Source organism: Salvelinus sp. IW2-2015, linkage group LG31, assembly GCF_002910315.2.
Source record: "Salvelinus sp. IW2-2015 linkage group LG31, ASM291031v2, whole genome shotgun sequence".
Lineage (NCBI taxonomy): Eukaryota > Metazoa > Chordata > Actinopteri > Salmoniformes > Salmonidae > Salvelinus > Salvelinus sp. IW2-2015.
This window is the reverse complement of record NC_036870.1, coordinates 19,016,101-19,041,644: the sequence shown is the minus strand read 5'-3', so window position 1 is coordinate 19,041,644 and position 25,544 is coordinate 19,016,101. Positions and strand designations below refer to the sequence as shown.

Here is a 25,544-nt window from a genome sequence, read left to right as displayed (position 1 = left end):
GCTGGCCACTCTACCATAAAGCCCTGATTGGTGGAGTGCTGCAGAGAGATGGTTGTCCTTCTGGAATTTTCGCCCAACTCCACAGAGGAATTCTGGTGCTCTGTCAAGAGTGACCATCGGGTTCTTGGTCACCTCCCTGATCAAGGCCGTTCTCCCCCGATTGCACAGTTTGGCCGGGCGGCCAGCTCTAGGAAGAGTCTTGGTGGTTCCAAACTTCTTCCATTTAAGAATGATGGAAGCCACTGTGTTCTTGGGGACCTTCAATGCTGCAGACATTTTTTTTGGTACCCTTCCCCAGATCTGTGCCTCGACACAATCCTGTCTCGGAGCTCAATGGACAATTCCTTCCACCCCATGCCTTGGTTTTTGCTCTGACATGCACTGTCAACTGTGGGACCTTTATATAGACAGGTGTGTGCCTTTCCAAATCATGTCCAATCAATTTAATTTACTATAGGTGGATGCCAATCAAGTTGTAGAAACTTGAGCTCAATTTCAAGTCTCGTAGCAAAGGGTCTGAACACTTATGTAAATAAGTTAAATTTTTATAAATTTTTATAAATTTGCAAACATTTCTAAATACCTGTTTTTGCTTGGTCATTATGGGGTATTGTGTGTAGATTGAGGGGGAACTTTTATTTAATCCATTTCAGAATAAGGCTGTAACGTCACAAAGTGGAAAAAGTAAAGGGGTCTGAATACTTGCTGAATGTGCTGTGTGTGTATATGTGTGTGTGTGTGTGTGTGTATATATACAGTGGCAAGAAAATGTATGTGAACCCTTTGGAAATACCTGCACATCTGCATAAATTGGTAATAAAATGAGATCTTCATCTAGGTCACAACAATGGACAAACACAGTCTGCTTAAACTAATAACACACAAATTATATGTTTCATGTCTTTATTGAACACACTGTGTAAACATTCACAGTACAGGGTGGGAAAAGTATGTGATCCCTTGGATTTAATAACTGTTTGACCCTTCTTTTGCAGCAATAACCTCAACCAAACGTTTTCTGTAGTTGCGGATCAGACCTGCACAACAGTCAGGAGGAATTTTGGACCATTCCTCTTTACAAAACTGTTTCAGTTAAGCAATATTCTTGGGATGTATGGTGTGTGTGTGAACTGCTCTCTTGAGGTCATGCCGCAGCATCTCAATCGGGTTGAGGTCAGGACTCTGAATGGCCACTTCAGAAGGTGTATTTTCTTCTGTTGAAGCCATTCTGTTGCTGATTTACTTCTGTGTTTTGGGTTGTTGTCCTGTTGCATCACCCAACTTCTGTTGAGCTTCAATTGGCGGACAGATAGCATTACATTCTCCTGCAAAATGTTTTGATAAACTTGGACAGCTTGCTAAGGCAGCAAAGCAGCCCCAAACCATGATGCTCCATCCACCATACTTTACAGTTGGGAGGAGTTTTAGATGTTGGTGTGCTGTGCCTTTTTTTTCTCCACAGATAGTGTTGTGTGTTCCTTCCAAACAACTCAACTTTAGTTTAATCTGTCCACAGAATATTTTGCCAGTAGTGCTGTGGAACATCCAGGTGTACTTTTGCAAACTTCAGACGTGCAGCAAGGTTTTTTTTTAACAGCAGTGGCTTTTTTCGTGGTGTCCTCCCATGAACCCCATGCTTGTTTAGTGTTTTACGTATCGTAGACTCGTCAACAGAGATGTTAGCATGTTCCAGATATTTCTGCAAGTCTTCAGCAGACACACTAGGATTCTTCTTAACTTCATTGAGTGTTCTGCGCTGTGCTCTTGCAGTCATCTTTGCAGGATGGCCATTCCTAGGGAGAGTAGCAACAGTGCTGAACTTTTTCCATTTATAGACAATTGGTCTTACCGTGGACTGATGAACATCAAGGCTTTTAGAGATACTTTTGTAACCCTTTCCAGCTTTATGCAAGTCAACAACTATTAAACTTAGGTCTTCTGAGATCTCTTTTGTTCGAGGCACTGTTCACATCAGGCAATGCTTCTTGTGAATAGCAAACTCAATTTTATTTTTTTATTTTTATATAGGGCAAGGCAGCTCTAACCAACATCTCCAATCTCGTCTTATTGGTTGTAGTCCAGGTTAGCTGACTCCTGACTCCAATTAGCTTTTGAAGTCATTAGCCTAGGGGTTCACATACTTTTCCCAACCTACACTGTGAATGTTTAAATTATGTATTTAATATAGACAAGAAATCAAATTATTTGTGTGTTATTAATGTAAGCACACTGTTTGTCAATTGTTGTGACTTAAGATGAAGATCAGATCAAATGTGATGACCAATTTATGCAGAAATCCAGGTAATTCCAAAGGGTTCACATACTTTTTCGTTTGTGTGTGTTTATGTATGTATATGTGAGATATATATATATATATATATATATATATAATTGTGATATGTGTATATATAATTGTGATATGTATCGTGTGGTCCCTCCCTGCTAATACCTAGCCCTAGTAGTCATGTGAACCATAATGCCTGTCTAATCTATTTTGCTATCGGTCTCAGAAGAAAAAGAAAGACCGGCGGAAAGGTAGAAGTGGGGAGGGAGACGATGATGATGACGAGGATATGATGGAGAAACTGAAGAAGCTGTCAGTGCAAGCCAGCGAGGACGAGGAAGAGGAATGTAAGTTGACTGCTTACTCTGTCAAACAAATGTCTACATTTCAAGCTGGAAATGCTCAGTGTTGATGGCCTAGCTAGCCTTTCATCAACTTTGCTCACTCTCTCTCTTGCTCGCTCTCTTTCTCATCCCAGTTGTGGCCCCTGGAAAAGGCAAGGGAAATAAGGTGAGCATGTTGTGCATGCATCGGTCTTGATCACTATATCGCCAGTCTTTACAGTCTTGATCACTATATCGCCAGTCTTTACAGTCTTGATCACTATATCGCCAGTCTTTACAGTCTTGATCACTATATCGCCAGTCTTTACAGTCTTGATCACTATATTGCCAGTCTTTACAGTCTTGATCACTCCGTTCTATTACATTTTGGGGGTAGAATACACTATAATCCACTTTTAAATTGTATTTGTTGTCTCAGGGTGGGAACATCTTTGCAGCTCTCAGTCAGGGAGACAGTGATGATGATGATGGTGGTGATGATGAGAGACTGGTGAATAAGGTGCGTGGGGTCTGTTATGTTTGTGTGTCGTGTTCTAAATCTGAATGTGGATTCTATTGATACTAACCTCGTGTTTTAGAGTTCCAGGGAGCCTTAAGAAAGTGTTTGTGTTGCTGTTTACTAATTCATCCACCCCATTCCATCCCACCCCTCCTCGTACTGTTCCTTCCTGTTCCTTTTCTACTGTCTTTTGGATTTCATCACAGACTCACAATAATAGCTACACATGTTCAAATCAAAGTTTATTTGTCACGTGCGCTGAATACAACGGGTGTAGGTAGACCTTAGAGTGAAATGTTTACTTACAGGCTCTAACCAATAGTGCAAGAAAGGTATTAGGTGAACAATAGGTAAGTAAAGAAATAAAACAACAGTAAAAAGACAGTTGAAAATAACAGTAGCGAGGCTATACACAGACACCGGTTAGTCAGGCTGATTGAGGTAGTATGTACATGTAGATATGGTTAAAGTGACTGCATATATGATGAACAGAGAGTAGCGTAAAAGAGGGGTTGGTGGATGGCGGGACACAATGCAGATAGCCCGGTTAGCCAATGTGCGGGAGCACTGGTTGGTCGGGCCAATTGAGGTAGTATGTACAGTCGTGGCCAAAAGTTTTGAGAATGATACAAATATTAATTTTCAGAAAGTCTGCTGCCTCAGTTTGTATGATGGCAATTTGCATATACTCCAGAATGTTATGAAGAGTGATCAGATGAATTGCAATTAATTGCAAAGTCCCTCTTTGCCATGCAAATGAACTGAATCCCCCAAAAAACATTTCCACTGCATTTCAGCCCTGCCACAAAAGGACCAGCTGACATCATGTCAGTGATTCTCTCGTTAACACAGGTGTGAGTATTGACGAGGACCAGGCTGGAGATCACTCTGTCATGCTGATTGAGTTCGAATAACAGACTGGAAGCTTCAAAAGGAGGGTGGTGCTTGGAATCATTGTTCTTCCTCTGTCAATCATGGTTACCTGCAAGGAAATTCGTGCCGTCATCATTGCTTTGCACAAAAAAGGCTTCACAGGCAAGGATATTGCTGCCAGTAAGATTGCACCTAAATCATTTATCGGATCATCAAGAACTTGAAGGAGAGCGGTTCAATTGTTGTGAAGAAGGCTTCAGGTCGCCAAAGAAAGTCCAGCAAGCGCCAGGACCATCTCCTAAAGTTGATTCAGCTGCGGGATCAGGGCACCACCAGTACAGAGCTTGCTCAGGAATGGCAGCAGGCAGCAGGTGAGTGCATCTGCACGCACAGTGAGGCGAAGACTTTTGGAGGATGGCCTGGTGTAACGAAGAGCATCAAAGAAGCCACTTCTCTCCAGGAAAAACATCAGGGACAGACTGATAATCTGCAAACGGTACAGGGATTGGACTGCTGAGGACTGGGGTAAAGTAATTTTCTCTGATGAATCCCCTTTCCGATTGTTTGGGGCATCCGGAAAAAAGCTTGTCCGGAGAAGACAAGGTGAGCGCTACCATCAGTCCTGTGTCATGCCAACAGTTTAGCATCCTGAGACCATTCATGTGTGGCATTGCTTCTCAGCCAAAGGAGTGGGCCCACTCACAATTTTGCCTAAGAACACAGCCATGAATGAAGAATGGTACTAACACATCCTCCGAGAGCAACTTCTCCCAACCATCCAGGAACAGTTTGGTTACGAACAATGCATTTTCCAGCATGATGGAGCACCTTGCCAGAAGGAAAAAGTGATAACTAAGTGGCTCGGGGAACAAAACATCGATATTTTGGGTCCATGGCCAGGAAACTCCCCAGACCTTAATCCCATTGAGAACTTGTGGTCAATCATCAAGTGGCGGGTGGACATACAAAACCCCACAAATTCTGACAAACTCCAAGCATTGATTATGCAAGAATGGGCTGCCATCAGTCAGGATGTGGCCCAGAAGTTAATTGACAGCATGCCAGGGCGGATTGCAGAGGTCTTGAAAAAGAATGGTCAACACTGCAAATATTGGCTCTTTGCATCAACTTCAAGTAATTGTCAATTAAAGCCTTTGACAGGTATGAAATGCTTGTAATTATACTTCAGTATTCCATAGTAACATCGGACAAAAATATCTAAACACTGAATCAGCAAACTTTGTGGAAATTAATATTTGTGTAATTCTCAAAACTTTTAGCCACAACTGTACATGAATGTATAGTTAAAGTGACTATGCATATATGATAAACCGAGAGGAGCAGCAGCGTAAAAGAGGGGTTGGGGGGGGCACAGAATGCAAATAGTCCGGGTAGTCATTTGATTACCTGTTCAGGAGTCTAATGGCTTGGGGGTAAAAACTATTGAGAAGCCTTTTTGTCCTAGACTTGGCACTCCGGTACCGCATGCCATGCGGTAGTAGAGAGAACAGTCTATGACTGGGGTGGCTGGGGTCTTTGGCAATTTTTAGGGCCTTCCTCTGACCGCCTGGTGTAGAGGTCCTGGATGGCAGGCAGCTTAGCCCCAGTTATGTACTGGGCCGTACGCACTACCCTCTGTAGTGCCTTGCGGTCGGAGGCCGAGGAATTGCCGTACCAGGCAGTGATGCAACCGGTCAGGATGCTCTCAATGTTGCAGCTGTAGAACCTTTTGAGGATCTCAGGACCCATGCCAAATCTTTTTAGTTTCCTGAGAGGGAATAGGCTTTTACATCCATATTCTTCGTTATTCCTACATAGGGCTGTTGCGGTCATGAAATTTTCTCAGCTGGTGATTGTCATGCAAATAACTGCCAGTCTCATGGTAATTGACTGTTAATTAACATAAACATGTTTAGCATCTTCTGTCGTCCACACATAGCCTACAAGCTACTGATGCCGACCGTTGGAACATCTACATTTTAAAAAGTCTAATAAATCCATTTACTATAGCCTACACCATCACAATAAATCAATTTGTTTATTTTAGACGGGTCTAAAGAAACATGATATGAAGAAAATGTAGCCTATTTCAGAAGAGCATACTCTGAGTTGTCCTTATGTTAGGCCCTAATCTAGCCATACCATATGGCTGTGGGCTACACTAGTTCATTTAGCAGGCAAGATTTGCTTAGAATTCTGTGGCATTATTTTATAGTATGAAGAATACAATTGTACGTAGGAGAAAATATCCTTTCTATTTTATTCAGCTAACGATTTCCGAGAGAGTGCGCACATGCGACTTTTCTGTGTTGAGCAGAAGAAACAGGTCCTCCTATATGCTTAATTTAGGGTTATTTATGCAACTTTAGTTGTGATACAAACGTTGGGCTTTTTGCTTTGATTTTTAATACAGGCTGCATGATGCGACTCTAATGATGATTTGAAAAAGTTACATGAAAGGCATGAGCTCTGCACTGTTTCTTGCGCAGGCTGCACACACTTCATCAGTCTCTCATTCACAATTTGACAAGCATTTGATAATATACTCACCCATCAGACTATTCTTAATTGAATCTGGTCTTTTCGTGTAGCCTATGGGTGGAATCATTTTTGATTTAGAATGCCCCACAAAAAAAAACGGTTAAGTTTTTAATATGTAAGCATAGGCAGCGCGTCCATAAGGCTAGGGGAAGTTATTCCCAAAGTAAATTGAATTAAATTGCCAAAATTATATAGCCTAATTAGCCTACTCATGTCTCTACAGAAACAAAATACATAGGCTACTAAAGCATGATTTGGCCACAGTGGATCATTAGCTTCTTTAAAAAGAAAGTGGATTGTTTTAAATCGCATTGCCTTCAGTCGGAAGGAAAGGCAACGCACACAATTTGGGCAGATTGTTGAGTTGCGACTGTCTGAAATGTAGAGGGGCCAGGCATATCGCAATATTTCAAAATAATATCGCAGGGAAATATAGTTTGGGAAGCAAATTGTTATTGCTGTAAAGTGAAGACAAGTAAAATACTAATGTCTTTTTTTAGTTATCAAAATTCTCAACTTAATTGAGCGAACAACAGTATAGCCTATCTTATTGGCACCAGCGGAGAGCATCGGCAACATCCTTGGTGATTGCGCATATTCACCATTTATCATTGTTGGGTCAGTGTTACTTTTTTGGGGGAGTGGGGGACAGTTTCCTTCTCCAGTTTAGATGGACCTCATATTGTATTTGTCTCCCCTTCTCATAGGCCTATTATATGGACAACATTGTTTTTATTGATCTGTTTGTCAGTGTCAGCAGAGTAGGCTACCCTGTCATTTGCATAAAAAAAGATTCTGCTAATGTCTCCAGTCATAGGTCCTAAACGATATCCTAACCGCCATCGATAAGAAACAATACTGTGTAGCCGTATTCATTGATCTGGCCAAGGCTTTCGACTCTGTCAATCACCACATCCTCATCGGCAGACTCGATAGCCTTGGTTTCTCAAATGATTGCCTCGCCTGGTTCACCAACTACTTCTCTGATAGAGTTCAGTGTGTCAAATCGGAGGGCCTGTGTCTCTATGGGGATGCCACAGGGTTCAATTCTTGGACCGACTCTCTTCTCTGTATACATCAATGATGTCGCTCTTGCTGCTGGTGATTCTCTGATCCACCTCTACGCAGATGTCACCATTCTGTATACTTCTGGCCCTCCTTTGGGCACTGTGTTAACAACCCTCCAGACGAGCTTCAATGCCATACAACTCTCCTTCCGTGGCCTCCAATTGCTCTTAAATACAAGTAAAACTAAATGCATGCTCTTCAACCGATCGCTGCCTGCACCTGCCCGCCCGTCCAATATCACTACTCTGGACGGTTCTGACTTAGAATATGTGGACAACTACAAATATCTAGGTGTCTGGTTAGACTGTAAACTCTCCTTCCAGACTCACATCAAACATCTCCAATCCAAAGTTAAATCTAGAATTGGCTTCCTATTTCGCAACAAAGCATCCTTCACTCATGCTGCCAAACATACCCTTGTAAAACTGACCATCCTACCGATATATGTTCTTAGTTCTACATTTTTTGAAAGGAGCATGCTTATTTAAGATGGTGAGCAAATTACTTTTAAAGAACCACCAGGCATCCTCGACTGACGGGATGAGGTCAATATCCTTCTAGGATACCCGGCCAGGTCGATTAGAAAGGCCTGCTCGCAGAAGTGTTTTAGGGAGTGTTTGAGAGTGAAGAGGGGTTGTCATTTGACCTCGGACCCATAGCGGATGCAGGCAATGAGGCAGTGATCGCTGAGATCCTGAAAACAGCTGAGGTGTATTTGGAGGGCAAGTTGGTCAGGATAATATCTATGAGGGTTTACGGATTTAGGGTTGTACCTGGTGGGTTCATTGATAATTTGTGTGAGATTGAGGGCATCTAGCTTAGATTGTAGGACTGCTGGGGTGTTAAGCATATCCCAGTTTAGAATCCCAGAATGAACTCTGAAGATAGATGGGGGGGCAATCAATTCACATATGGTGTCCAGGGCACAACTGGGAGCTGAGGGGGGTCTATAACAGGTGGCAACAGTGAGAGATTTATTTCTGTAGAGATTAATTTTAAAAATTAGAAGCTCGAACTGTTTGAGCATAGACCTGGGAAGTAAGCCTGCAAAGTTCTGTCAATCTCTGCAGTAGATTGCAACTCCTCCCCCTTTGGCAGTTCTATCTTGATGGAAAATGTTGTTGTTGGGGATGGAAATCTCAGAAATCTCATTTGTGTTGATGTCAGTGTGATTAGAGGAGCAATACATCAGAGTGCAAGGCCATTAGCGACTGGCAGTTAGGAAGTTAAGTAGTCTACTAATGACCATTAGCAGCATCAGAGCGCAGTTTTGGAGAAGCCTAGTTACGGTGCCTAAACGGTCACGTGGAATTTGACTGCGGTCATGAGTCCTGACTGCCGGTGTGGCGGTAATACGGTCACCGTAACAGCCTTATTCCTACATCATTTCCTTTCATTGCATTTCATCTACATGTGTTGGACAAATTAGCATTGGCCAGAAATGTTGGGGCTTGCAAGGCACTTAGAATCGAATGATTTGAATCAAGCATGTCATTTTTCTTCATAACGACTTTGTGCTTTGGTGTAAGGACATCTCTAATATTAAGGAACTGGTGTATCTGTGTGTTTGTCTTTGCGTCTTTAATACTTTAACACAGGAGGTTGAGAAGGTGCATAAGGGCAAGAAAAAAGATAAGCCAAAACCGAAAGCCAAGGTGGGTGATGGAATGGATTTATTCTCCTACTACACACTCTTTCCCCCACCATCCCCCTCCCCCCATCCAACAAGGTTAATAACGGAAAGCAGCACATTTTAAATTGTTCACTAACACATTCCCCTCTCAATCTATTCCCTTTTATTTCACAACACTTTATTTAACTACTTTTCTCTTTCTCATAGACCTCATATCTGCAGATCTAACCCACTGAAATACTCAACACAATATAACTGTCTGATCTCACTTGTTCCCAGACATGGAGCCTCACTCTCCTTTTTCCTACATAAAACCAGGCTCCCTCCGATGATGAGGAAGAAAAGAAAGACGGGAATGAAAAGACAGCTGTGAAAAATAACAAGAAACCAGAGGCTAAACCAGCACCCAAGGTCAGGCTTTTGATAGGCTAAGCAATATAGTGAAAATTCCACGAAGCCTATCTAGTCATTTCAGACCTACTGGAGTATCTATGGAGTACAGAGTAGATCCTAGGGCTTGATTGATTTGGGATTCAGCATTATGTTGAACTAAATGAGACTCACTTTTTTATTATATATATATATTATATTATTATAATATATAAGTATATATACACTGTAAAAAAAAATAAAGGGAACACTTAAACAACACAATGTAACTCCAAGTCAATCACACTTCTGTGAAATCAAACTGTCCACTTAGGAAGCAACACTGATTGACAATAAATTTCACATGCTGTTGTGCAAATGGAATAGACAAAAGTGGAAATTATAGGCAATTAGCAAGCACCCCAATAAAGGAGTGATTCTGCAGGTGGTGAGCACAGACCACTTCTCAGTTCCTATGCTTCCTGGCTGATGTTTTGGTCATTTTGAATGCTGGCGGTGCTCTCACTCTAGTGGTAGCATGAGACGGAGTCTACACCCACACAAGTGGCTCAGGTAGTGCAGCTCATCCAGGATGGCACATCAATGCGAGCTGTGGCAAAGAGGTTTGCTGTGTCTGTCAGCGTAGTGTCCAGAGCTGGAGGCGCTACCAGAGGAGACAGGCCAGTACACCAGGAGAGCGTGGAGGAGGCCGTAGGAGGGCACAACACCCAGCAGCAGGACCGCTACCTCCGCCTTTGTGCAAGGAGTAGCACTGCCAGAGCCCTGCAAAATGACCTCCAGCAGCCACTAACACATTCTCCCTTCTCAATTATTCCCTTTTATTCACAACCTTTATTTAACTACTTTTCTCTTTCTCATAGACCTCATATCTGCAGATCTAACCCACTGAAATACTCAACACATATATAACTGTCTGATCTCACTTGTTCCCAGACATGGAGCCTCACTCTCCTTTTTCCTACATAAAACCAGGCTCCCTCGATGATGAGGAAGAAAAGAAAGACGGGAATGAAAAGACAGCTGTGAAAAATAACAAGAAACCAGAGGCTAAACCAGCACCCAAGGTCAGGCTTTTGATAGGCTAAGCAATATAGTGAAAATTCCACGAAGCCTATCTAGTCATTTCAGACCTACTGGAGTATCTATGGAGTACAGAGTAGATCCTAGGTGATTGATTTTTGGGATTCAGCATTATGTTGAACTAAATGAGACTCACTTTTTTATTATATATATTATATATATATATATATATATATTATATATATACACTGCTCAAAAAATAAAGGGAACACTTAAACAACACAATGTAACTCCAAGTCAATCACACTTCTGTGAAATCAAACTGTCCACTTAGGAAGCAACACTGATTGACAATACATTTCACATGCTGTTGTGCAAATGGAATAGACAAAAGGTGGAAATTATAGGCAATATAGCAAGACACCCCATAAAAGGAGTGATTTGCAGGTGGTGACCACAGACCACTTCTCAGTTCCTATGCTTCCTGGCTGATGTTTGGGTCACTTTTGAATGCTGGCGGTGCTCTCACTCTAGTGGTAGCATGAGACGGAGTCTACAACCCACACAAGTGGCTCAGGTAGTGCAGCTCATCCAGGATGGCACATCAATGCGAGCTGTGGCAAGAAGGTTTGCTGTGTCTGTCAGCGTAGTGTCCAGAGCATGGAGGCGCTACCAGGAGACAGGCCAGTACACCAGGAGACGTGGAGGAGGCCGTGAGGGCAACAACCCAGCAGCAGGACCGCTACCTGCCTTTGGCGAAGGAGTAGCACTGCCAGAGCCCTGCAAAATGACTCCAGCAGGCCACAAATGTGCATGTGTCAGCATATGGTCTAATGGCTCTTAGGATCTCATCTCGGTACCTAATGGCAGTCAGGCTACCTCTGGCGAGCACATGGAGGGCTGTGCGGCCCCCACAAGAAATGCACCCCAACCATGACTGACCCACCGCCAAACCGTTCATGCTGGAGAATGTTGCAGGCAGCAGAACGTCTCCACGGCTGTCTCAAGACTCTGTCACGTCTGTCATGTATGGCTCATGTGCTCAGTGTGAACCTGCTTTCATCTGTGAAGAGCACAGGGCCCAGTGGCGAATTTGCCAATCTTGGTGTTCTCTGGCAAATGCCAAACGTCCTGCACGGTGTTGGGCTGTAAGCACAACCCCACCTGTGGTCGGGCCCTCATACCCCTCATGGAGTCTGTTTCTGACCGTTTGAGCAGACACATGCACATTTGTGGCCTGCTGGAGTCATTTTGCAGGGCTCTGGAAGTGCTCCCTCTTGCACAAAGGCGGAGGTAGCGGTCCTGTGCTGGGTTGTTGCCCTCCTAGCGCGCTCCTCCACGTCTCCTGATGTACTGGCCTGTCTCCTGGTAGCGCCTCCATGCTCTGGACACTACGCTGACAGACACAGCAAACCTTCTTGCCACAGTCGCATTGATGTGCCATCCTGGATGAGCTGCACTACCTGAGCCACTTGTGTCGGTTGTAGACTCCGTCTCATGCTACCACTAGAGTGAGAGCACCGCCGCATTCAAAAGTGACCAAAACATCAGCCAGGAAGCATAGGAACTGAGAAGTGGTCTGTGGTCACCACCTGCAGAATCACTCCTTTATTGGGGGAGTCTTGCTAATTGCTTCTATTTCCACCTTTTGTCTATTCCATTTGCACAACAGCATGTGAAATTTATTGTCAATCAGTGTTGCTTTTAATGTGAACAGTTTGATTTCAACAGAAGTGTGATTGACTTGGAGTTACATTGTGTTGTTTAAGTGTTCGCTTTATTTTTTTGAGCAGTGTATATATATATATATATATACACTGTGTTATATAATATATATATATATTATATAATATATATAATACATATATTACATACATACATAGTTGAAGTCGGAAGTTTACATCACTTATGTTGGAGTCTTTAAAACTCGTTTTTCAACACTCCAAAATGTTTGTTTAACAAACTATAGTTTTGGCAAGTCGGTCAGGACATTTACTTTTTGCATGAAACAAGTCATTTTTCAACAATTGTTTACAGATAGATTATTTAACTTATATTTCACGATATCACAATTTCAGTGGGTCAGAAGTTTACATACACTAAGTTGACTGTGACTTTAAACAGCTTGGAAAATTCCAGAAAATTATGTCATGGCTTTAGAAGCTTCTGATAGGCTAACTGACATCAATTGAGTCAATTGGAGGTGTACCTGTGGATGTATTTCAAGGCCTACCTTCAAACTCGGTGCCTCTTTGCTTGACATCATGGGAAATCAAAAGAAATTAGCCAAGAACTAAGAAAAAAATTGTGGACCTCCACAAGTCTGGTTCATCCTTGGGAGCAATTTCCAAATGCGTGAAGGTACCATGTTCATCTGTACAAACAATAGTACGCAAGTATAAACACCATGGGACCACGCAGCCGTCATACCGCTTAGGAAGGAGACGCGTTCTGTGTCCTAGAGATGAACGTACTTTGCTGCGACAAGTGCAAATCAATCCCAGAACAACAGCAAAGGACCTTGTGAAGATGCTGGAGGAAACAGGTACAAAAGTATCTATATCCACAAGTAAAATGAGTCCTTCATCGACAACCTGAAAGGCCGCTCAGCAAGAAAGAAGCCACTGCTCCAAAACTGCCATCAAAAAGCCAGACGGTTTGCAACTGCAGATGGGGACAAAGATCGTACGTTTTGGAGAATTGTCCTCTGGTCTGATGAAACAAAAATGGAACTGTTTAGCCATAATGACCATCATTATGTTTGGAGGAGAAAGGGGAGGCTTGCAAGCCGAAGAACACCATCCCAACCGTGAAGCACGGGGGTGGCAGCATCATGTTGTGGGGGTGCTTTGTTGCAGGAGGGACTGGTGTACTTCACGAAATAGATGGCATCATGAGGGAGGAAATTGTGGATATATTGAAGCAACATCTCAAGACATCCGTCAGGAAATTCATTCTTGGTCGCAAATGGGTCTTCCAAATGGACAATGACCCCAAGCATACTCCCAAAGTTGTGGCAAAATGGCTTAAGGACAACAAAGTCAAGGTATTGGAGTGGCCACCACAAAGCCCTGACCTCAATCCTATAGAAAATGTGTGGGCAGAACTGAAAAGGCGTGTGTGAGCAAGGAGGCCTACAAACCTGACTCAGTTACTCTAGCCCTGTCAGGAGGAATGGGCCAAAATTCACCCAACTTATTGTGGGAAGCTTGTGGAAGGCTACCCGCAACGTTTGACCCAAGTTGCACAATTTAAAGGCAATGCACCCAAATACTAATTGAGTGTATGTAAACTTCTGACCCACTGGGAATGTGATGAAAGAAATAAAAGCTGAAATAAATCATTCTCTCTATTATTCTGACATTTCACATTATTAATAATGTGGTGATCCTAACTGACCTAAGACAGGGAATTTTTACGAGGATTAAATGTCAGGAATTGTGAATAACTGAGTTTAAATGTATTCGGCTAAGGTGTATGTACATTTCCAACTTCAAATGTATTATTTTTATTTTTTATTTAGGCAACTGAGGAGGATGAAGCGGAGGACGAGAAGCCTCAGCCAAAGAAAGGCAAGAAGGAACAGCCCAAGGTGAGTGATGAGCTCTAGTGGTAACGACACAAACTTTGTGTAAAACAGTTTTCCTTCTGGAATGTAGGGATGGCATTCTATAGGAAATGTAATGAGTTAGCAACATACAGTGCCTACATAAAGTATTCATACACCTTGACTTATTCCATGTTTTCTTATTATGGTGTGAATTTATAATGTTTAATCTCACACATCTACACACACTACCCTATAATGACAAGGTGAAACATGTTTTTAGACATTTTAGCTAATTTATTGAAAATTAAATATAGATATCTCACTTACATAATTATTCACACCCCTGAGTCAATACTTTGTTGAAGCACCTTTTGCAGTGATTACAGCTGTGAGTCTTTCTGGGTAAGTCTCCAAGAGCGTTCCACACCTGGATTTTGCAACAATTTGCCCATTATTCTTCAAGCTCTGTCAAGTTGGTTCTTGATCAATGAAAGACAACCATTTTCAGGTCTTGCCATAGATTTTCAAGTAGATTTAAGTTGAAACTGTAACTTGGTAAGCAACTCCAGTGTGGATTTGGCCTTGTGTTTTAGGTGATTGTCCTGCCGAAATGTGAATTTGTCTCCCAGTGTCTGGTGGAAAGCAGACTGAACCAGGTTTCCCTCTAGGATTTTGCCTGTACTTGGCTCCATTCGGTTTCTTTTTCTATCCTGAAAAACTCCCCAGTCCTTGCCGATTACAAGCATACCCATAACATGATGCAGCCACCAGTATGCTTGAAAATATGGAGAGATTCTCAGTAATGTATTGGATTTGCCCAAACATAACACTTTGTATTCAGGATAAAAAAGTGAATGCTTTTCCACATTTTCTGCAGTATTACTTTAGTGCCTTGTTGCAGGATGCATGTTTTGGAATATTTTTGTTCTGTACATGCTTCCTTCTTTTTACTCTGTCAATTAGGTTAGTATTGTGGAGTAACTACGATGTTATTGATCCATCCTCAGTTTTCTCCTGTCACAGCCATTAAACTGTTTTAAAGTCACCATTGGCCTCATGGTGAAATCCCTGAGTGGTTTCCTTCCTCTCTGGCAATTTGGTTAGGAAGGAAGCCTGTATCTTTGTAATGACTGGGTGTATTGATACATCATCCGACGCGTAAATATCTTCACCATGCTCAAAGGGATATTCAATATCTGCTTTTTAATTTTTAATTTACCCATCTACCAATAGGTGCCTTTTGCAAGGAATTGGAAAACCTCCCTGGTCATTATGGTTGAATCTGTGTTTGAAATTCACTGCTCGACTGAGGGACCTAACAGATAATTGTATGTGTGGGGTACAGAGATGGGGTAGTCATTCAAAAATCATATTAAACACTATTGTTGCACACAGTCCATGCAACTTATCATGTGACTTGTTAAGCAAACTTTTACTCCTGAACTTATTTAGGCTTGCCGTAACAAAAGGGGTTAAATACTTATTGACTCATGACATTTCAGCTTTACATTGTTTTCATTAATTTGACATTGGTATTATGTGTAGGCCAGTGACCCAAAATCTCAATTTAATCCATTTTAAATTCAGGATGTAACACAACATTTTGAAAAAGTCAAGGGGTGTGAATACTTTCTGAATGCACTGTACTGTGTGACTAAGTCTGAATATCCACACCTGTAAACTATCTTGGCCAATATAATGCATGACCACGGTATGTGGGTCACAGTAGCACTTTATCTCTTGTCAGGGTAGTTTCTGTATTACCATAATGCTGTGTTACTTGTCCCATTCAGAGGATGAACAAACCTGCTCGCCCTCCGCGCAGCGAAGATGAAGAGGCTGAAGACGACGAAGATGACACAATGAAGGTGTGTGTTTATCGTCTAATCTGAGTCTGCTGTATGGAAAGGTCATACATGGCATGTAGAACCACCTTAGAACGTCTAACTCACTGTCTCTCCCTCTGTCTGCATCCCTCTCTACTGTCAGTGTGCTGAAGACGTGATAGCAGAGCAGGAGCAGGAGGAAGGTGACGACCCCTTTGCCAACATGAGCAAGAAGGAGAAGAAGAAGAAAAAGAAAATGGTAACAGTACCAATCAAAGTTTTAGAACACCTACTCATTCCAGGGTTTTCTTTATTTTTACTATTTTATACATTGTAGAATAATAGTGAAGACATCTAAACTATGAAATGACACACATGGAATCATGTAGTAACCAAAAAAGTGTTAAACAAATCAAAATATATTTTAGATTCTTCATAGTAGCCACCCTTTGCATTGATGACAGATTTGTACACGCTTGGCATTCTCTCAACCTGCTTCATGAGGTAGTCACCTGGAATTCATTTAAATTAACAGGTGTGCCTAGTTAAAAGTTAAATAGTGGAATTTCTTTCCTTAATGCGTTTGAGCCAATCAGTCGTGTTGTGACAAGGTATACAGAAGATAGCCCTATTTGATAGACCAAGTCCATATTATGGCAAGAACAGCTCAAATAAGCAAAGAGAAACGACAGTCCATCATTACTTTAAGACACGATGGTCAGTCAATCCGGAAAATTTCAAGAACTTTGAAAGTGCAGTCACAAAAACCATCAAGTGCAATGATGAAACTGGCTCTCATGAGGACCGCCACAGGAAAGGAAGACTGAGAGTTACCGTTGCTGCAGAGGATAAGTTCATTAGTTACCAGCCTCAGAAATCGGCATAAAACTGCACCTCGAATTGCAGCACCAATAAATGCTTCCGAGTTCAAGTAACAGACACACCAACTGTTCAGAGGAGACTACGTGAATGAGGCCTTCATGGTCGAATTGCTGCAAAGAAACCACTACTAAGGGACACCAATAAGAAGAGACTTGCTTGGGCCAAGAAACACAAGCAATGGACATTAGACCGGTGGAAATCTGTCCTTTGGTCTGGTTCCAACCACCGTGTCTTTTTGAGACACCCGAGTAGGTGAACGGATTATCTCCGCATGGGTGGTACCCACTGTGAAGCATGGAGGAGGTGTGATGGTGTGGAGGTCCTTTGCTGGTGACATTATTTGTGATTTATTTAGAATTCAAGGCACACTTAACCAGCATGGCTACCACAGCATTCTGCAGCGATACGCCATCCCATCTGGTTTGGGCTTAGTGGGACCATCATTTGTTTTTCAACAGGACAATGACCCAAAACACACCTCCAGGCTGTGTAAGGGCTACTTGACCAAGGAGAGTGATGGAGTGCTGCATCAGATGACCTGGCCTCCACAATCACCCGACCTCAACCAAATTGAGATGGTTTGTGATGAGTTGGACCGCAGAGTGAAGGAAAAGCAGCCAACAAGTGCTCAGCATGTGTGTGAACTCCTTCAAGACTGCTGGAAAAGCATTCCGGGTGACTACCTCATTGAGAGAATGCCAAGAGTGTGCAAAGCTGTCATCAAGGCAAAGGGTGGTTACTTTGAATAATCTAAAATATATCTTATATTTGTTTAATACTTTTTTGGTTACTACATGATTCCATGTGTTATTTCATAGTTTTGATGTTTTCACTATTATTCTACAATGTAGAAAATAGTKAAAATAAAGACAAACCTTCAAATGAGTAGGTGTGTCCAAACTTTTGACTGGTACTGTATATTCTCTACAAATATTGACCTTTTGAGCGCCTTTGGGCCAAACCAGAGACAGAAGAATTGTATTAATTGGAAGTGTGTGGCTGTGTTTCTAGATTGAGTATGAGAAGCAGGTAGCCAGTATGCGTGCTGCCAACGCCATTGAGGGAGACTTCTCCGTGTCCCAGGCTGAGTTGTCTTCCAGACAGGCCATGCTGGAGAACGCATCAGATATCAAGGTGACCTGACCCTCTCAACTCTTCTAGTGTTTTTTTTATTCTGAAGAATTGCGAGAACTACATAGAACCTAGTTATTTTACTGAAGATAAACTCAATAGGACTCGACTCAATCGACACACATCTCTCTATCTTTCTCTTATATTATATTACACAGGCACAAACAAAAGTATGTAGACACCCCTTCAAATTAGTGGATTCGGCTATTTCAACCACACCCGTTGCTGACAGGTGTATAAAATCGAGCACATAGCCATGCAATCTTCATAGACAAACATTGACAGTAGAATGGCCCGTACTGAAGAGTTCAGTGAATTTCTACGTGGCACAGTCATAGGATGCCACCTTTCCAACAAGTCAGTTCGTCAAATTTCTGCCCTGCTCGAGCTGTCATGGTCAACTGTAAGTGCTGTTATTGTGAATTGGAAACGTTTAGCCGCAACAATGGCTCAGCCGCGAAGTGGTAGTCCACACAAGCTCACAGAACGGGACTGCCGAGTGCTGAAGCGCGTAACGCATAAAAATGATCTGGAACCAACGTCAGCACAAGAACTGTGCGTTGGGAGCGTCATGAAATGGGTTTCCATGGCCGAGCAGCTGCACCCAAGCCTAAGATCACCATGCGCAATGACAAGTGTCGGCTGGAGTGGTGTAAAGCTCGCCGCCATTGGACTCTGGAGCAGTGGAAATGCGTTCTCTGGAGAGATGAATCACGCTGGAGTAAGCTGGATTTGGTGAAAGCTACCTGCCCCAATGCATAGTGCCAACTTTAAAGTTTGGTGGAGGTGGAATAATGGTCTGGGGATATTTTTCATGGTTCGGGCTAGGCCCCTTAGTTCCAGTGATGGGAAATCTTAATGCTACAGCATAAAATGACGTTCTGGACGATTCTGTGCTTTCAACTTTGTGGCAACAGTTTGGGGAACTTCCTGTTTCAGCATGACAGTGCCCCTGTGCACAAAGCGAGGTCCATACAGAAATAGTTTGTCGAGATCGATGTGGAAGAACTGGACTGCGCAGAGCCCTGAGCTCAACTCCATCGAACACCTTTGGGAGCCAGGCCTAATCACCCAACATCAGTAATGCTCTTGTGGCTGAATGGAAGCAAGTCCCTGCAGCAATGTTCCAACATCTAGTGGAAAGCCTTCCTGGAAGAGTGGAAGCTGTTATAGCAGCAAGGAGGGGACCAACTTAATGCCCGTGATTTTGGAGTAAGATGTTTGACATGCAGGTGTCCACATACTTTTGGTCATGTAGTGTAACATCTTATCACACACAAGAAGAATGGTTGTACGGACGAGGATGGTTGTTGGGATTCATCAAATGGCTGAATGTCTATGTAACTGAAACATTGCACTTTATGTATTAAATGTTTATTTGTAAGCACACAGTGTGAGTATGAGGTGGTAGTCCCTTCAACCATTCCTTACTGAATGTCAATTGGGAAGCCCTAAAGTTCTGAGTGTCAGAGTTCACCTGTGGTGGTTTCAGTGTTTTAATGTGCTGCTCTTTGTTTCATCCAGCTGGAGAGGTTCAGTATATCAGCTCACGGGAAAGAGCTGTTTGTCAATGCAGACCTCCTGGTGGTGGCAGGAAGACGCTACGGTCTGGTTGGACCTAACGGGAAGGGGAAGACCACGCTTCTGAAACATATCGCCAACAGAGCTCTCAGTATCCCTCCTAACATTGATGTGCTGCTCTGTGAGCAAGGTATGTCACCTGTCCTCTGAAGAACCCCCCCCATCATACCTTTCTTTCTGTCTCCTTCCCTTATCCTCTCTCTCTACCCCCCCCTCTCTCTCTACCCCTCTTCTCCCTTCCGTTCTCTCTACCCCTCACTTCACCCCCACCGTCTTTTCTCCCTTTAACACCCTGTCATGCTCTCCATATCTCCATAGAGGTGATGGCGGATGACACCCCAGCGGTCCAGGCTGTGTTGAAGGCAGACACCAGGCGTCTGAAGCTCCTAGAGGAGGAGAGACAGTTGCAGGCTCTGCTGGAGAAAGGAGAAGACAGTGTGGCTGAGAGACTGGACAAGGTATGGGGAAGCATCAAAATTGAACCCTAATACATTCTTAGATCTGCCAGGCAAAATATCCACTTCCTAATTGCTATGATAGTCTATTGAATACAGGGCTGGGGTCAGGTTTTCATTCAGACTGTGGTAACAGGAAAAGAGAGCCATGGTCTCTTAACCTGCATTCAGATAGTAATGTAATATCTGTCAATCGACTAAACCACCGCATGTGTACATATTGTGCGTCTGTCTCAACCAGGTCTATGAGGAGTTGAGGATCATCGGGGCAGCAGCAGCGGAGGCTAAAGCCCGTCGTATCCTGGCTGGTCTCTCCTTCACCCCAGAGATGCAGAACAGAGCTACCAAGAAGTTCTCTGGAGGCTGGAGGATGAGAGTCTCACTAGCCAGGTACAGTTTTTTTCTGAATTCCAAGTACAGGTGTAGGATCTAAATTCGATCACTCTTTTGTTGCTGAGAATTTACAGGAAATGCAGATGAGTTTCATGATTCAAATTAATTAATTAAAAACCCACACTAACACACGGTTATATTAACAGTATTGTGCTTTTCATGTAACCTACTTTGGCCAGCTAATAACCTAACCACCAATCAAGCAACCCTATGGACTTAAAGTTCAAATTATTTGATTTAACCAGGAAGGGCTCATGGAGATTTAAAATCTCTTTTTCAATAGCGTCCTGGCCAAGATGGGCAGCACCAAGTCATTACACAACTAGACAGACATGAAAAACTACAGGTAATCTAGTAAAAAAAAAAAAAAAAATTCACAAGAGCATAACAAAATCATAAAACAGCAAATTAAAAACATTGACAGGTGAGGGAATCAGCCGAAAAAATCCTTCATCAATTATTTAAAAACACCAATAGGGACAAGTTCTTCCAGTTTAAAAATGATTTTGTAAGGCGTTCCAAGCCGATGGCGCAGAGTACATAAAAGCCCTTTCACCAAATTCAGTTCGGACATCTGGAACAGTTAGCAGGATAGTCCTGTGAACGAAGAGAGTGCCAACCACATTTCTGTAAAATAAAAATGCCCAAATAAAATGGTAGTAAACCCAAAATGCCTTTGTAAATAAAAGTATATACCAGTGACTGAGCCTACGAGTGACTAGAGAAGGCCAGCCAACCCTGGTATATAAAGTGCAGTGGTGCGTAAGTGTTTTGCCGTTTAAAATAAATCTCAATGCTTCATGGTAAAGGGTGTCAATTGATCTCAACCACTGAGCGGAAGCATTTATTTATAAAATATCCCCGTAGTCTAGTATAGATATAAATGTAGCTGATACTAGCCTCCTCCTGGCTTCAAAATAAAAACAGGCCATATTCCTAAAATAAAATCCCAGCATTTTTTGTAAGTTATTGAATATGCAATTTAAAAGAGGCCGTCATCAATTAAAATTCCAAGATATTTATATGCGGTTACAGTCTCAATCTCATTGCCCTGACAGGCAGTAATAGGTGAAAGGTTCAGAGGTCTATTTCTTGTTTTAGAAAACACCATTAGTTTAGTTTTGTCAGTATTGAGGATAAGATTCAATTGACACAATGTATGTTGAACAGTATAAAAAGGTTCTGGATAGCTTTTGTGAGAGACGAGGCGCAACAATAAATAACAGTATCATCAGCATAAAAATTAAGTGCCGCATTTTGCTAATTTTTGTCTTAAATTATTTATATAAATAGTGAATAAGAGGGCACCAAGTACAGAGCCTTGGGGCACACATTTCAGACAGAACATTTAAGACATGAGCCCATCAAATTGAGTGCACTGAGTTCTATCAGACAGATAGTTAGCAAACCATGCAACTGCATGCTCCGAAAGACCTATGCTCAACAATCTCTGCCTCAGTATAGCATGATCAACTGTAACTAAAGCCTTAGAGATCAATAAAAAGTGAGAGAGAGTGCTGTTTTTTTTGTTAAGGGCTTCAGTGATATCATTTAAAACCTTCATGGCTGCTGTAATTGTGCTATGCTTCTTCCTGAAGCCCGATTTGGTACATTGATAAAATAGAGTTAGTATATAAAAACTATTTTAGCTGTTCACTAACAAGGGTTTCAAGTATTTTTGTCAGAGGTGACAGCTTTTGAGATTGGCCTATAATTATTTAAGAGTTGGATCTCCCCCTTTTAAAAGTGGTAGGACAAATGCTGATTTCCAGATCTTTGGAATTTCATTACATTCCAGGATTAGATTGAACAGATATGTAAGTGGTTCACCAATGAAGTCGGCTGCCTGTTTTAAAAAGCAGGGATCAAGAAGATCAGGACCTGCAGGCTTTCTCTGATCTGAGGATTTCAGGGCTTTATGTACCTCCTGCACTCAGAATAGCAAAAGCTCAAACTTTGACCAGCTCTCACAGGTTCATCCACACATGGTTGTACAGAGACAGAGGACACTGGTTCATCCACACAGGGTTGTACAGAGACAGAGGACACTGAATCAAACATTCTACCAGATGATACAAAGTGCTCATTGATACAATTCAGCATGTCAGTTTTGTCATATACAGCAACAGAGTCCTTCAATTTACGTAACGGTAATTCATTGACATTACTGTTACCAGACAAACTTAATTAATAGCCTTCCAAAATGTTCTAGGGTCATTCGGGTTATCAGTGGTAACAGACATAAAATATTCACACTTGGCCTTCCTGGGAAGAAATAACACTTGGCTGCCTAAAAACAAGCCAATCAGCATCAGAACATGATTTCCTTGCTCAGGCTAGATTACGGTCGTGAATAATACAAGACAGCTCAGACGAAAACCATGCATTATCCCACCATTTAACCCTGAACCTGTGGAATGGGGCATGTTTGTTTACTATTTGGAGAATAGAATTTCATGAAAGAATTTCCAGTTTCCACATCAGAAATAAGCTCAATCTGCTCCAGTCAAAATAAAACAAATCATGAAGGAAAGCCTGCTCAATAAAACTCTTGAAGTTTGTCTTAGTAACCTTAGTATTTCTAACAGCAACAACAGCACAATGGTCACTTGAATCATTACAAAAAACACCAACAGCAGAATATTTATGTGGACCATTTGTCAATATCTAATCAATCAGGGTAGAGTTATCTGGACATTTGGGTGGGTGGGTGAGTTAATCAACTGGGTAAGAGTCATAGAATTAAATCAAATTCAAATCAAATGTATTTATATAGCCCTTCTTACATCAGCTGATATCTCAAAGTGCTGTACAGAAACCCAGCCTAAAACCCCAAACAGCAAGCAATGCAGGTGTAGAAGCACGGTGGCTAGGAAAAACTCCCTAGAAAGGCCGAAACCTAGAGAGGAACCAGGCTATGAGGGGTGGCCAGTCCTCTTCTGGCTGTGCCGGGTGGAGATTATAAAGAACGTGGCCAAGATGTTCAATATGTTCATAAATGACCAGCATGGTCAAATAATAATAATCACAGTAGTTGTCGAGGGTGCAACAAGTCAGAACCTCAGGAGTAAATGTCATTTGGCTTTTCATAGCCGATCATTGAGAGTATCTCTACCGCTCCTGCTGTCTCTAGAGAGTTGAAACAGCAGGTGGACAGGTAGCACGTCCGGTGAACAGGTCAGGGTTCCATAGCCGCAGGCAGAACAGTTGAAACTGGAGGCAGCACGGCCAAGTGGACTGGGACAGCAAGAGTCATCATGCCAGGTAGTCCTGAGGCATGTCCTAGGGCTCAGGTCCTCCGAGAGAGAGAAAGAAAGAGAGAATTAGAGAGAGCATACTTGAATTCACACAGGACACCGGATAAGAAGAAGTACTTGAATAACACAGACTGACCCTAGCCCCCGACACATAAACTACTGCAGCATAAATACTGAAGGCTGAGACAGGAGGGGTCAGGAGACACTGTGGCCCCGTCCGATGATACCCCCGGACAGAGCCAAACAGGCAGGATATAACCCCACCCACTTTGCCAAAATTACAATACATTTTAAAATTAAAAACTGACCATCCTACCGATCCTGGCGCTTCGGCGATGTCATTACAAAATAGCCTCCAATACCCTACTCAATAAATTGGATGCAGTCTATTACAGTGCCATCCGTTTTGTCACCAAAGCCCATATACTACCCCACTGCGACCTGTACGCTCTCTGTGGCTGGCCTCGCTTCATACCGTCGCGCAAACCCACTGGCTCAGGTCATCTACAAGACCAGCTAGGTAAAGTCCCCCCTTATCTCAGCTCGCTGGTACCATAGCAGCACCCCACCTGTACCACGCGCTCCAGCAGGTATCTCTGGTCACCCAAACCAATTCTTCCTTTTCTGCCTGTCCTTCCAGTTCTCTGCTGCCAATGACTGGAACGAATTACAAAAATCTCTGAAACTGGAAACACTTCTCCCTCATAGCTTTAAGCACCGGCTGTCAGAGCAGCTACAACGATTACTGCACCTGTACATAGCCCATCTATAATTTAGCCCAAACAACTTACCTCTCCCCCTACTGTATTTATTTATTTAGCTCTTTGCACCATTATTTCTATTCTACTTTGCACATTCTCCACTGCAAATCTACCATTCCAGTGTTTTACTTGCTATATTGTATTTACTTCACACCATGGCCTTTTTTGCCTTTACCTCCACTCACCTCATTTGCTCACATTGATATTAGACTTATTTTCTACTGTATATTGACTGTATGTTTGTTTACTCCATGGTAAACTCTGTGTTGTTGTGATGTGTCGAACTGCTTTGCTTTATCTTGGCCAGGTCGCAATTGTAAATGAGAGCTTGTTCTCAACTTGCCTACCTGGTTAAATAAGAGTGAAATAAATAAATAAATGAAAAACCAAACACCAGTTGAGATCACCAATCAAGATAATTACACTGTAAAGAAGTTTAGACATAAGGTTCATCAGAGAAGAAAATGCATCCCGAGAGCAGGGGGGGGGGGGGGTCTAACAGCAATTACAGTTATAAAAGAGACCCTTTGAATTCTCAGCATTCAAAGCAAGAAATTCACGTTCCAAATAGTTTCAGACTTTGCCACACATACAGGGAATTTAGTCTTTACATATATAGCCAAACCCCCACCTTAACTTGATCAGTGCAATACACATTGTAACCATTTATACAAATATCCTTATCAAGAACAGACTTGCTGAGCCAGGTTTCAGGAAACACAATTGCATCAGTTGATTTAGCCCAAATCCTAACCCCAACAATTTGACAGCAGTACATTTAAATGAGAAATACCAAAACCAGATCTTGATTTAAAATCAAAGGGGGTTTGGAGACATTGCATATCAGGGCCAGGGTTAAGTTGCACGTTACCTGATATCAACAAAAGAAGAATAACTAGGCACCTCTGTTTAATAACCTTGCAAGGCTTCTCTGTTTTTAAGAGACCTACTGCAAGCTAATTCTACAAGTGAGTTTCCAGACAGTACAAAACAGTCATTTAAAAACATTAGACTTTGGTAGTGACACAAGTTCTTACTGTTCACATCATGCCCCAA

The 25,544-nt window shown here is 42.3% G+C and overlaps 1 protein-coding gene across 1 annotated transcript in view; it reads left to right on the top strand.

Annotated features, from left to right (window-relative positions):
* Positions 1–25,544, top strand: part of LOC111955746 (ATP-binding cassette sub-family F member 1-like) — a 35,501-nt gene that overhangs the window by 4,794 nt on the left and 5,163 nt on the right. Inside the window, 12 exon segments of the mRNA XM_023976057.2 lie at positions 2,511–2,631; positions 2,763–2,794; positions 3,047–3,127; positions 9,208–9,264; positions 9,561–9,653; positions 14,176–14,244; positions 15,996–16,070; positions 16,192–16,287; positions 17,922–18,044; positions 19,566–19,752; positions 19,941–20,080; positions 20,319–20,467. Coding sequence (XP_023831825.1) covers positions 2,511–2,631; positions 2,763–2,794; positions 3,047–3,127; positions 9,208–9,264; positions 9,561–9,653; positions 14,176–14,244; positions 15,996–16,070; positions 16,192–16,287; positions 17,922–18,044; positions 19,566–19,752; positions 19,941–20,080; positions 20,319–20,467 — 1,223 coding nt within the window.